The sequence below is a fragment of the Echeneis naucrates genome, chromosome 10 (genome assembly GCF_900963305.1).
Source record: "Echeneis naucrates chromosome 10, fEcheNa1.1, whole genome shotgun sequence".
In the NCBI taxonomy this organism is placed as follows: Eukaryota; Metazoa; Chordata; class Actinopteri; order Carangiformes; family Echeneidae; genus Echeneis; species Echeneis naucrates.
Window position 1 is genome coordinate 18,435,763 of NC_042520.1, and position 13,442 is coordinate 18,449,204.

The 13,442-nt window shown below is 43.4% G+C and overlaps 2 protein-coding genes across 2 annotated transcripts; one reads left to right on the forward strand and one right to left on the reverse strand.

Annotated features, from left to right (window-relative positions):
• Positions 1 to 1,380: 1,380 nt before the first annotated feature.
• tent5d (terminal nucleotidyltransferase 5D) lies at positions 1,381 to 8,146 on the reverse strand. Its single transcript, XM_029513317.1, has 5 exons — positions 7,848 to 8,146; positions 5,642 to 5,651; positions 5,070 to 5,384; positions 4,405 to 4,710; positions 1,381 to 1,959 (listed from the first exon to the last, which is right to left on the reverse strand). The coding sequence occupies exons 1-5, from the start codon at positions 8,144 to 8,146 to the stop codon at positions 1,381 to 1,383; spliced, it is 1,509 nt and encodes a 502-aa protein (XP_029369177.1).
• A 1,714-nt stretch (positions 8,147 to 9,860) lies between these two features.
• Positions 9,861 to 13,182, forward strand: LOC115049936 (charged multivesicular body protein 1b-2-like). The gene is made up of 8 exons (XM_029512588.1): positions 9,861 to 9,867; positions 10,127 to 10,221; positions 10,329 to 10,472; positions 11,342 to 11,410; positions 11,508 to 11,624; positions 11,703 to 11,746; positions 12,044 to 12,116; positions 13,168 to 13,182. The coding sequence occupies exons 1-8, from the start codon at positions 9,861 to 9,863 to the stop codon at positions 13,180 to 13,182; spliced, it is 564 nt and encodes a 187-aa protein (XP_029368448.1).
• Positions 13,183 to 13,442: the final 260 nt, after the last annotated feature.

A 13,442-nucleotide genomic window follows, 5' to 3' on the forward strand; every position in this document is an offset into this window, starting at 1 on the left:
ATTTCCCTACCGAACCATCTTTGGTCATAGATGCTGTCACACAGCTTTTAAACTTAGATTGAAATGGGTTTGAGGTGGATTTAAACTTGCTGATTCTGACTGAGTAGATCAGAGAATGTTTATTCGTGCTTGGAGGAATCTGACAAGTTTAAATATACATTTTTTCGGTTTTAACAGATGTGCATCTGCCATGTTAAGATATGACCAAAAGATGGTTATAGCATGACCACCTCCACAGAGTAAACTTTTGCTTCAATAAATTAACACTAGATGGTACAGTACTTCACATGATTACAGAAAAGACTCCACAAGGGAAAGAAATCAAGCACTACATCTTAACACAATTTACCTGAAACAATGCAGTGTATTTGCACACAATATACTGTAATCAATACGCTGTACAGTCTATTGCAAAGGCATTGTTGTTGGCATTTTTATGTAGGAACTAACCAGTTTGTTTACCACTGAGTATTATCTTGGAAAGTCTTGCAAAAATAGATAATTTTATTATTAAATTAAAAGCCTTTGCTTTGACTTCAGGATGTGATCAGTGTATTTAGCTACTCATGCATTGTCAAACTTTGTGTGCATACATTGTGCTGTATGCTCGCTTGTGTGTATGTATTGTGTTGTGCATGCGTGCCTTTTGCCAAAAGTACTGTACACATTGGTAGACTTATCCCTCTGTATTTTTTTTTTTCTTTGTTTGAATACACCCTCCTCAGTAAAGGAATAACAAAATTACATTAAACTGTTTAAGAAGCATAGTAGTCACACAGTATTTGGCAGTGAGAGAACAGTCCTAATTTATCCATGCACAATATCAACCACAGGCAAGGTCCACATTCTGAACAAACCCATTAAGAACAACACAGTAAGAACATGAAAAGAGTGTACAACAATTCAAGAACCTGGAAGTGTGTTTGCACAAGAGCATGTGTGTATACACAACTAGTCAAACGTTTGGACACACTTTCCTATTCATTTGAATGAGAAAGTGTGTCCAAGCTTTTCACTAGTCGTGTATGTCTCTTTGCGTGTGAGTGTCAACAGCACAGTTGGTTTCCCAAGAAGACCAAAGGGCTATAAATCATGCAGTGCATACAACATTTTCCAGAATTTCACTAATATCGGAAGAATTATTATTTTCCAAGAATGCCCATATAATTTCATATAATCATGTTCGGACCTTACAGAGAACTCTGGGAGTTAACTGCAAAAACCCACTCAATCCCACCCCCACAAGTCTATTATAGACCAAACAGTTTATCCCTGGATTATATTTTCACTCTCCAGCTCTTCCTTCATGGTGGAGCAACTCCCCTTGCTCAGTTGTGTCATCATGTGTAATCAAGTGTGTGTCTGTGTGTTTTAGACTAGTCAAGTCTGTGTGCTCAGGTGTAAGGGGTAAGGTTGGTAAAGCAGAGTTGATCCCCCCTGGGGTATGTAGTAGCTGCAATAGCTTGCTTCTGCAAGATAGGGGGCACTGTGCTCTGCAAGGTATGGGGCAGGCTGGTAGAAGCACGTGACATGGTCTGTGTTAGGGATAATGTTCTGCTCTCCTAAAACCTTCAACGCCAGCACTGTAATCATATTCAGTGTCTGACGCCTCTCATGTCCCATCAGACACACTGTGCTGTCGTCTACCACTCGACGCAGCGTCATCAGGTACTGGTACTTGCTTCTTTCTTCGCCGATGAAGTGGTTCTTCAAGTAGGACAGGATCTTCCTCTGCTGCTCCTGCACGTCAGGGAAATCAATGAAAAAGCGTGAGCACATGTAGCGCTCCAGGGTCTTTATCTGAGTCTCACTGGCCGGTCTATAGTCCCTGACTAACAGGTTACTGTATTTCAACAAGCCACCACCTCGAATCTCCTCTGGGTTCCTAGTGGCAATAAGCCGGTAGCGAAGGTGGTCCATGGCTGCCTCAAAGTCACCATACATGCTCTCTGCTAGGACCTCGACAGCAGGGACGGAACCAGAAGCCCAGGGAACCCCGCTCTCTTCAGTCATGTCTGTGGTTACCTTTTCTGGCATGGAGCTGGATGCCTCATCAGCTTTTGGAGGTGCCGATTCCCCTGGGCCATCAGACTCAGAGTGAGTCAGCGTGTGTGAGGTGGAGCTCGGGATTGTGATTGGAAAAGAGGCAGGCTCTGCAACCTGAGGCAATGACGAGATGTAATCTTGTTCCTTTTCATCCTCCAGCTGCAGGAGAGGAACTCGTGGATGAGGAGAGGACTCTCCAATCTTCTCGCTGTCTGGGTTCAGTATCAAAGGCTCCATGTCTGAAGATACCTGAGGTACAAGGTCGTCTGACTCCACAGGTGGAGTGAGGCAGAGGAGGGGAGGACTGAGGCAGGGAGAAGGTGGGGTAAGACAGAGTGGAGGAGGGCTAATGCTGAGCATAGGTGGTGTGAGATATGGAGGTGAGCTGAGGCAAGATGAGCTAGGGCTGAAACTCAGGGGCGGAGAGTTGAAGCTCTTAGCAAGGCTGACGGTCCTTGGTATTGGAGATGAGAGGCAATGAGAGGGAGGGCTAGGACATGGGGGAGGGCTGAGGCTGGGGGGTGAAGGTGTGAGGCAGGGAGGGGAGAGACAGAGTACAGGAGGGGTGACAGAGTGGGAAGAGGAGGGGGAACAGACTGTGGTCTCTTGCAGGCTGATGTTTGGTTCGTTCACCTCCATCTTTTTGGTCCATTGTTCTCTATTTTCATCATCATCACTAAGCTCAGTTTCTGAGGTATGAACAGGTTCTTGGGTGTTTGAGTTGGATGCATCAGTGTGCGAAACTAACATGTCCACTGAGTCTGGAGGCTCTGACTGTTTGGATGTAGAGACCATTTCTTGAGGCAAGGACTGGCTTTGTTCATCAAAAGCAGCATGCGGAGATGGCAACTCTTTTAAGCTCTGAATACTTGTCTCACATGAATCTTCTGTAATCATCTGAGAGGACAATGTCTCTTGAGGTAAAGACATGGGGTCCACAGCAGAGCTGGGGACGATATCAGGGGTGGGATCAGGATCTGAGGTAAGGTCTAGGTTTGTAGCTACGTCAGTGGACGGGTTGGGCTCGAGCCCAGGGTTTATTTTAGTACAGATACTGGTTGCTGGGGCAGGGCCTGAACTGGGAGCTGTTGGGGCGGGGTTAAAGGCTGTCTCAGGCTCAGGGCTGGGACATGGGTTGGGCTCTGGAGTTGGTGCTGTGACAGGTTTGCTTTCAGAAACTGGAACGGGGGTAACTTTCCTACACATCCTCCGAGGAGGCTTAGGAGAGGAGTGTTTGAGCACCACCATGTGAGATAGTCTCTCTGAGGACTTAGAAGAAGGAGGAGAGGTCTTTTTGTCAAAAACAAGGCTGGATGGTGCAGGTACAGTATCCTGAGTATCTGGAGGGCTGATGGCATCAAGTAGGTTGGCTGATTTTTCTAAGTTATCTGTGTTTGCTGTGCTGTGAGCCTCTGCTGTATCCTGTGTGCCGGTTATCGGTGTGTTGTGAAATGTAAGAGATATGGAAGAGGAGACGCAATCAATACCCTCTGTATTGTTAATGTCTTCTGCTTCTGACACTAAATTTCCTTCTGCCATTTGGCCTTTTTCAGAATTATTTTCCCTCTCTGCATGCATCTGTTCTCCTGCCTCTGTTTCCTGGTTTCTTTCATCTTCTAACTGTGTCTCTACCTTATCAGGTGGAGGAGCTGTGATAGTGTCTGCAGCCTGCCGTGTGTTATCACTCTCATTGCTTTTTTCATCCTCACTGAAACACTTAGGGAAGTCGGCTTCATCGGAGAGCTCTGTAGAGTGTGATTCTTCTGCCAGGTTTAAAGTTTCTGACTGGCTTTTGTTTGAGCCTTCTGGCACCTCGGACTTACCCATCTCCTCTGAGAGATCTTTCTGTTCGTCAGGAGGTTTTTTGTGGTTAGATGTTTCTTTCTGGACGGAGAGTTCCTTGTGATTTGAGTGTGCTGGTTGCTGGCAATCACTGGGCTGGATTTTCTCTAACTGTTCCACCTTCACTGAGCAGTTGTCGTTGTCCGAGGGCTCTGGCTCATGTCTAAGTTCAATTTGAGTTGCTGTTTCAGTTTCTTTAGAGGCTTGTTTATTCTCTGACAAAAGGTTTATAGATGTTTGGTCAGAGACATCTGGCTCATTTAAGTTTTCTTTCAGCTCTGCAGGTGCTTTCTCTTTGTCATCTTTTTCCACATCGGACTCTTGCATTTGGTTTGAATGTCCAGCCTGTTGTGAGATGTCTGTCTGCGATCCCTTTTCATGTACCTCATCTCTCTGCTGTGATTGGGCGATCTGAGTCTCCTCTGAGCTGGTGGTCCCATCTGTTTCTGGAGCAGTGGCCTTTTCAAGCGGAGAGGGAGAATCTTTATTCAGATTCTCGGCAGGCTGGTCCTTAACATCAATAGTATTACTTTTATTCTGTGACTCCTGCTGCATGTACGACTCCAGGAGACGATCCAGAATGATCTGGAAGGAGTCGACACTGAACTCAAACTGCCTCCTCAAAGCACTCACAAATTTAAGCTCCAAGTTTTTGCCACTGTTGTTAGAAAGTGAGATGAGGCTCCAGCGGTCATGTTCATTGAAGACCTTGACCATTTTCTGGACATAGGCCTCCTTCATTGTTGCACTGCTGATCCGCTCCCTGTTGACCCCGGCAGGTAGGCAGTCCAGCAAGCAGCCAAGCACTGACTCTTTGATTACCTGGGAGAAGAAGAGGGCAATAACGTGATATTGCAATCAAGGCGCAATTTCACGTCTACTGTTGAACTGCATATTGTAATACTCTTGTAGTTTTGATTTCTGTATAATACATTTCAACATTTTAATCGGGATCATTGCTTTAGCCATATGGTACAACATCTTGATTATGGTTGGGATTGCAACATAATTGTCAATATAACATCAAGAAAATCAATACCGCAACACCCCAGCAAGAGTAGACAGTTACGGAAAGCATGGCAAAGTGAATGCTGGTTAATGCAGGGGATTGATCCGAACTCTTCACCTCTTATTACACTGACCTGCTCCTTTTTTATGACAAAGTAGGACATCAATCATACCTGGAACTCCTCCTGACTGGGCAGCTCCACTCCAAAGATGATGTCCAGGTCTTTGTAGCTTGTTCCATTGTCTCGGACAAGGACGTGGCTGGCCGTAGAGCCGTTCAGACGAACATCTCTCACTGTTATTCCCTGTTTCTGCAGCCTGGCCCGCACAGCCATGATGATGTCTCGAGGACGCAACTCCAATGTGGGAAAGTTCCCACGTCCGTGAATTGGAACCACCTCCGACAGAACTTGATGGAGAACCTCAACCTGCTCAGCATTCAGACTGTGGAACCGCTGGCTGGATTTGGTTTCAGACATGCTGCTGTCCTGAAGGGAAGGAAGTAGGGCAGAGGAGTTTATTACAACTCCCCAGCAAATTGTGCTATGTGTTCAAATCTCTCTGTCTCTCACACAAACACACACACTTAACACTCACTCCTACTCCCTACCAGTCTGCTGTCTCTCATTCACAGTTTGGCTGACAGCTTTTCCACGATGCTAATGTAACTGCTGTGTTGACAAACCGACACATGGAGGGACCCATGTAATATGTGCTGCACAGGAATCCTCCTCCACTGTCTCACCAGATCACAACTAAGTAAGAGTTTTGTTCTCAACTCAAATCACATAATCTGAAACACTTTACAGCATTTTCCAAACAAAACTTATGTCACACCATGCAGCTCTTTTGTTTTTGCTCATCATGCACTTTACAAACTTTATAAATACTATGGAAATGTATTGTTATTTTACACTACACTTATTGTGTATGATAAACAAAACAAAAACAACAATGAGCCAGTTTAAATCCTTGTTTATTGATTGTTTCCACCAGAGGAGCAAGGGTTAAGCTGAATGAGTCATCACCAGCAGGCTGCATTAATCACACCAACGTCACTAATTAAAGACACACATCTGTTTTTTTGTCTATGCGTGTAGCACATGATGTGTACAGATTACAATAACAACAATGACTCCCCCCACACTTTCATGTGAGCACACACAAGCTTTTATGTAGCATCTTTTGCAAATTGTAATCCAAATTGTAACAAAGTGAGATTTAATATCGACCAATACTTTTGTTTGGATTTCACATCTGTAATCCTCCTGGCAGTTATGCACGTAGCCTCTGCATCTAGACTACATCAATCAAGCTCTACAAACAAGACTCGTTTTTTTAATAAACCAAACAACATTTCCCTAACCAAGTTAGTCAGCAGAGTCTCTAATAAGTGAGTTAATGTGTTTTGTGGCTATATGTCAAATGTGTTTCAGCGAGTGAGTGCTTGTGTTTGAGTGCAACTGAGGTTAATAGCAGCCCATTATGACCTATTGTTTGCCTTGATCAATAGTTGCCAATGAGGGCTAAAGCTGAATGCTGCTAATTGGTATGAATTGTCAATACTAGCAGGATAAGCATTGGGATACTAATGAACATTAATGGGATGATTTCTGGTAACAGATTGTCATAAATGTGGGAATGATAGTCTGTAACAACCACAAACAATCTATTATAGGAAGTGTTTATAAAATGTTCAGTCCATGTTACACACACGTCACCAAAGAGTACTTTAACGCTCTCACCACACTAGTTCACATCACTGGTAAAGCTTTGAAAAGGCAAACATCTCCGTTCAATCAAAAACAATCATGCATCCTTACCAGGAGACAGAAGAGAACACAGAGCCCATAAAAACTGCTGGATGAGGCTTCTACTTGCACACTTCTCTGACAAGGTTGTAGAAAATAAGAATAATACACCTAGAAGTGGTGAATGCAGTTCCAGATGTCGACTCTGGTCATATGTATATTGGAACAATGTGTTGGGGAGGTATAGAAGCACTGCGGGACTGTTTTCCAGCTGGCCCCTCTTTCTCCCCCTCCCTCCCTTTTGCACTCTTCTGCAAACTTGCAGCCTGAGTGACTCATCCAGGCGTATCAGCTCAGCTCACATATAATCTATGGCCACTGAGAGCCCTAGAAATATGAGGATCCAATAAATGCTAAACTAAGTCTTGAATAATCACAAACAATAATGCTCCTGCCACAGATTCTGCAAAGTTGCACTCAGGAAACTGAACAATTCTTTCCTGCATGTACAGCAACTCTGTCCATTTCTACAATTTAATACATATAGGACAGAGTGGATAGACATATATTCTGAAAACCCTAGATACTATGACAATGATCCATATGTGCCCCTGGCTTTTTAAAATTATAAAATGTACCTACATTTATCTAAACCATAATGTATTTCTTTGTCATTTACTTAAATGAGGATGACAGGTTATGGTTAATCCTGAAGTACAACATATATCTGCTACACAGGGAAGGGTAATTGTATTGTCTACTGAGTAAATATTTTGTAAAAATACATTCATATGCATAGTGTAAAAACACAGTATTGCTTTTTTTTTTTTTTTTTAAACACAACTTCTAAACTTCCCTGAAGATCATTTTTAAGAGAACAGGAGTTCTTTCTCTATGAGATAAACACCAGCTGGAGGTTATAATTTACCTTCTTGTACAGTTTCACACTTCATCTCTGACTATGATTTACTGGACATAATCCACAGCCCTGTTGAGTTTCTCTCTGCCCTGCTGGGCTTCACTCCAACACCTAATCTCTGCCACTTACACCTGAGGTGTCATTTGAGCGCAGTAAAGTCGATGACAGGATAAAGGACAGTTATATGTTTGAGTTCCAAGACTAAAACAGTCTGATATATTTGCTTCGAGCATCCACACAGAAGTGAATGCATTGGAGTTCACGGAGTCGAAGCTCCTTACCTGTTGCTGTGGCTTTTGAAGGAGCGACTGGCTCCTGTCTTGGCAGCGGAATAAAACCTAAAGTATCCACAGAGCCTCAGGTCCACGGTGTGAGTGGGGGAGTCCCTGGCCCGGCTCGGTGCTGATGCGGATCCGTCTCTTCTGAGGTAAACGAGGCTGGAGTCTGCGCGCGAGTTCATTCGGGCGCTGTTCAGGCGGCGCGTGGTGCTGAAATGAGGACCGAAACGAGTCCTCACGCTCTTGTTTTCTCCTCCGACTGCCCGGAGCGTAACGCAGTTTCCATAGCGACCTGCCGTCATTCAGTAATGGCTGGGGAGCGCGTGTGTGTGTGTGTGTGTGTGTGTGCGTGTGTGCGTGTGGGTGCGTATGTATGTGTGTGTGTGTGTGTGTGTGTAGCGGTCCAAAGTCACAACAATGATAAAGGGGCCGTGTGTTGTGGCGCGGGGGGCGTTCACAGATGACAGGGAGAGCTCTCGTGAGTGTGGCAGCTCCATGTTTGCTTAGCTGAGAGCGAGAATGACAACCATCAGCTAAAAGCTTCGCACTGTGGAGCCTGAGTGCACAGACTGAGGACTTTGCTGAGTTAGTGTTCAAACGGACTGAGACCACAGCGCGCTGGGGTTGAGCCCAGGACTTCAGTGTTTGTTTTATGCAGCAGAGCCCCGGGAAGCATCCCCAGAGGAGCCTGCTGTCAATCAGCCAGCTCAGCGGGAGGAGGACTAGCTTTGGGGACCGTCTCTGAAACACCAATCATTCAAGGCTTGTCTCAGACACGCATCAGTGCATCTAGAGCTGAGGCCGTACATACCGTCGGCAGATACAGAGTATGAGTCATAGCCCCACCCCCACCTCCCACCCCGGACCCAGCCACTAATCCCCCCGTCACAGCCCCATTCAGCTGGCTGGAGCTTGCAGAAAGTTCAATCATGTTTTTCATGGACACCCGTCAGCCCTTCTCCCTTTCTTCCTTCCTTCCAACCTTCTTGCTGCAACGTGCAAGAGCCATCTGATCCATCATGTTCACCAGCAACCAGCCCCCAACTCCCCCCCCCCCCGTGTCCCCGTCCCCCTCCACACCAGTCCATATCTGCAAGCTCTGCATGCAATAAACAAAGCTTACAGATGTTACATACTCGGTGATGCATGAAAAAAAGTCAGAAAATCGAAAGCGTTATTACAAAGAGCGGTGGCTCCGTAGAAAAGGTCAATTTACTCCCTGACAAAAAAAGCAGGCATGACGTCATCAGACATGTACCACAACCTACCGATTCCAGGTACAAACTATTTTTAGCTTGGATGGAACTTGTCTGCTTTGGACACGCGCATCCGTTCATTTCTCAAACGGCCGTGACGTACGAGGGGCGAGCACGCAATGCAAAGTCGTGACCATGTGATGACGATAGAGGTCGCCACGAGGAGCGCTGATTGTACCCAAAGATGAAGATAAATCAAGATAGTTAGAGAGTCGTTTAAAAAGAAAGTCTTTTGGTCCAGTCGTAGTCCAGTAGGGACGAAAATACACATCGTACATGACACACGTCTTTCTGAAGTAAATACACAACTTTTTTTTTTAATAAGAAAGAGCCTTTAAGAATAATGAAATATCGTTGATAAAACGAAAAAATATTAACTGTCGGCATTATTTCATTGTCCCTTTTTCTGCGCATGCGTTCTAAGAGTACGCCTCACTTAAAATATTTGGAAAGTAGAGCGTTTTATTTCTTACTTGAATAAATAACAAGAGATCCATCGTAGTATATATGAATATACATCAATAGTTTTTACCAAATTATTTTCAAGGAATTACAAGTTTGTCGATTCGAAAGGCTGCCGCCCTGCGAACTGAATTTATGCAAATACGGAAGTAGGTACAGTGAAACCTCTTGCTTCACCATAGTGACGAATATAGCCTGAATAATCACAACAAGCTACTCTGGGAAATAAGTAAGTGGCTGGAAGCTTCTCTGAGTCTGTTGCCACATGAACTGACTGCGTATTTGTGCTATATCGAGTATGGAGAGTATCCTTTCCGAGCAGAGCTGTGAGAGCTACACAGAGCTAGCCAAACGTTGTGGCAGCTAACACGGACACACAGTAGCTTGTAACTTTTGCTCAGTCATTGACCGATGAAGGAATGGAAGGACATGTTAGCTTGTTCAGTCAACAAATGTTACATCTTTTCGGCTAGATTTGAACCTAAAGGTCTCCATGTGCTATACTAAATAAACATCATCGCTGTAATGGTAATTGATACAATCATTACTTGACCAGTAATACAGAGCACTTGTTCAACCTCAAGTTTGCTGCAAAGGAGCTGCAGCGCAACTCTAAGAAATGTGACAAAGAGGAAAAGGCAGACAAGATTAAAGTGAAGCAGTTTGGCTTGTGTGGTAGAGGATTTACCAAAGACCACTTTCCAGGAATAAGCTGGGCTCCAGCACAGCCAGCATCTGTAATTTCTGTGTATGTTCCTTTGTCCCTCAGGCCATCCAGAAGGGTGATGTGGAGGCAGCCAGGATCCACGCAGAGAATGCCATCCGCCAGAAGCACCAGTCCATTAACTTCCTGAGGATGAGCGTCCTGTTGATGCCGTCCAGAGTGCAGACTGCTGTCACTATGAACCAGGTCCAGCTTTCAAGTCAGTGGTTTGTAAAGGACTTTCTGGTGCTACTATAAACAGGTAAAAGAGAAGCAGTGGCATTATCCCATCATGCCTCCTGTAGTAAAGTGTGTTTCACACTTTTTACCAACTGTGAGCATTTTCAGCTCGGATTGGATTGTGAAAGAACAAGAACAAGATGAATGGAAATGAGGTTGACAGCTCAAACAAGGCCTACAATGTTATTTCTGCTAAACAACAAACTGCCTCCTTTGCCATTATCTTACTGACAACGCCCTGTACTAACTGGCAGAGCTGTAAAAATGACACAGCTTTAACCTGAAGTCAGTGTCAATACAGGTATAAATATTTGACAGCAGTAAATACAGATGGTTCAATTTAAAATATGTCACATGTCCATGGAGCTTATCAAGGTGTGTACCTGTGACAACTACATGTTAATTCAGAACAAGCTCCATAGTTTAACAATTTCAGGGCAAAAAAACTAAAGTTGTCTTTAACTCTGTTAAAAGTACGACAGTAAAGAAACAGAGGGAGTGACAGTGAGAGAGAAAAGCCTTTGCTGTTGATATTGACATAAAATATTAACAATATAGTATTATTAAAGACCTATTGTTTGGCTGATTCTGAGAAGATGGATCCTTCACTAGCATCATCTTAGAGCTGTAGGATTGACAAAGTGTCTGGTTAAAAAGCCAGAGGTGACACCTAGTGGAAATAAAAAGACACAGCACCTTAAGCTTTGCTGTGTTAAGAGCCATGTCCCAGTCTGTGTGGAAATACTCAGTTTTGAATCTGAAGAAATCAGACCAATATAAGTAAAGATGACAATAGTAGAGGAGTCATCTGTTTAAGTCACATGTTTTTTGGACAGGTGTCTAAAGCCAGGTCTGGGGTCGTCAAGAGTATGGATGCTACACTAAAAAGCATTGACCTGGAGAAGGTAAAACAAAAGTAAACCCCTACACTAAAAAAGTGAAAGACAATGTGTTTGTCAAACTGTTTTTAAACAGGGTTGCCTGCTGTAACTTCTTTCCCAGATATCCGCTTTAATGGACAAGTTTGAAAACCAATATGAAACCCTTGACGTGCAGACAGTTCAGATGGAAGACACAATGGGCAGCACAACAACTTTGACAACGCCTCAGCTACCACGCGCACTCCTGTCACAATTAGAGAATACCTCTGTCTCAGGAATAATTCAAATATTGAATTCATTACTCTTTGCTGTTTAGAACGATGTGGATATGCTTTTGCATGAGATGGCTGATGAAGCAGGGTGAGTACGGCATTGAATATCCAAACCAAAAAAACACAAACTGTAGCAGAATAAATAAATAAATAAATAAATAAAAAGAGACAGAATAAATTACACTAAAAGCCTTATTCAAATGTCTATCATTTAAATCAGTTGGAAAATAATTTTTCCAACCTTTTAATACAAAGAGGCCATTAGAAATAATGTTAGAATTTTAAAGCAGCTGCGTTTCAAAGTCATACTGACTGCATTGTCCCTCCATTTTTTTTTTTTTGGTTCAGCGAAGCAGAAATAATGAAACTATGCCTTTCTCTTTAGCTTGGATTTGAACCTTGAGCTTCCTTCAGGCCAGACTTCTTCCCTGGACTCATCTGTGGCCTCAACAGAGCAGGTAACATTAATTCGTTTCACTGTTATTATTTTATTTTTTTTTTCTAATTTTATTTATCGTTGAATGTATTACTATTGCTATTTTTTTGGGGTTTATATCCCACAGTCTTGTTTGTTCATATGAACCACTGCCACACAGATCCCAAGAATTAAAATTGATGCTCCACTGAGAAGCTACCAAAGCTAAATATTTGTGGCTGTGAACAGCCCCAGTCATGTACAGTGTGTAGGTTTTAAAAGTGAATTGTGTGACGCTACAATGAGTAATCACATGTTGAATTACCATATAACACCTGCAGCCCAACACACTCTACAAGTTTAGTCTTTCTCCAAAAGACATCAGCTTCCTCCCACAATCCAAAGACAACTACTTCTACAAGTTCCCAGCTGTTAGCTGCTGCTTGTTTTTTGTCTCTACATGTCAGCCCTGTGACAGACAAGCAACCTGTCCTGGGTTTACTCCACCTTCACCATAGGTCAGGTGACTTCAGCCCCCCCCATGACCCCATAGGGACAAGCAGTGTGGCAAATGAATGGATTGACATCAAAGTGATCATACAAATGGACAGTGTACTATTTGAATGATATTCCTAAAGACCTTTTGATACATCTTCCAGCCAACACAATTTAAGCTGGTCACTGTCACTGCTTTTTGTGAGGGACAGCTGGAAACCTGTTGCAGCCTCCATTTAAGCCTGAAAGGATGAATTGCAATCACTAGAGCTGCCTCATTGACTAGGGGTGTAACAGTATGTGTATTCATACCAAACTGATCAGTACAGGGCGTTCGGTATGAATACGTGTGTACTGAATGAACCGAATATATTGCCAGGCTAAAAGAAAGTGGAACTAATTGGCTCTCCCACTTCTTTTTCTCATCTTACACACTAGTACTATCAGCAGAGAAAGATTTTTTTTGGTTTTTGAAAAAGACTGACTTTGGTAGAAAACAATTTTAGACTGGCAGTATTTTTTTTTTTTTACTGCCAAGCTAAATTTGTTTTTAGCTATATGTCGCCATTACTGATTCATCTGTGTTGTGGTGCTGTCAGGATGAGCTCTCCTAGAGGCTGTCTAGACTGAGAGACCAGGTATCATAATGATGCAAAAAATAACAAGTTCAGGAGGAGGAAGAAGAGCAAGACAAGTAAGAAGAGACAGAGTAAAAGGAAAAAATGGAAAATAAATGAAAAAGGTTCAGTGCGCCTGCAAGCTCTGTGCCCTCCTTTGTGTTCCAGGTTTGTGGTTTTTCTTGCGAGGAACAAAAACAGAGTTACCTCAGAAGATTGTTGGAAGAGCGACATTGTTTACAGTCCTGGTATTAGCT

Coding starts and splice junctions, on each gene's coding strand:
- LOC115049936 (XM_029512588.1), top strand. Junction 10,222..10,328: donor CAGACAAGATTAAAGTGAAG/CAGTTTGGCTTG, acceptor TCCTTTGTCCCT/CAGGCCATCCAGAAGGGTGA. Junction 11,411..11,507: donor AAAGCATTGACCTGGAGAAG/GTAAAACAAAAG, acceptor CTTCTTTCCCAG/ATATCCGCTTTAATGGACAA.
- tent5d (XM_029513317.1), bottom strand. CDS start 8,146: ATGACGGCAGGTCGCTATGGAAACTGCGTTACGCTCCGGGCAGTCGGA. Junction 4,711..5,069: donor CCAGTCAGGAGGAGTTCCAG/GTATGATTGATG, acceptor TTCTTCTCCCAG/GTAATCAAAGAGTCAGTGCT. Junction 1,960..4,404: donor ATAAAAGTAATACTATTGAT/GTTAAGGACCAG, acceptor CCTGCTGTCGAG/GTCCTAGCAGAGAGCATGTA.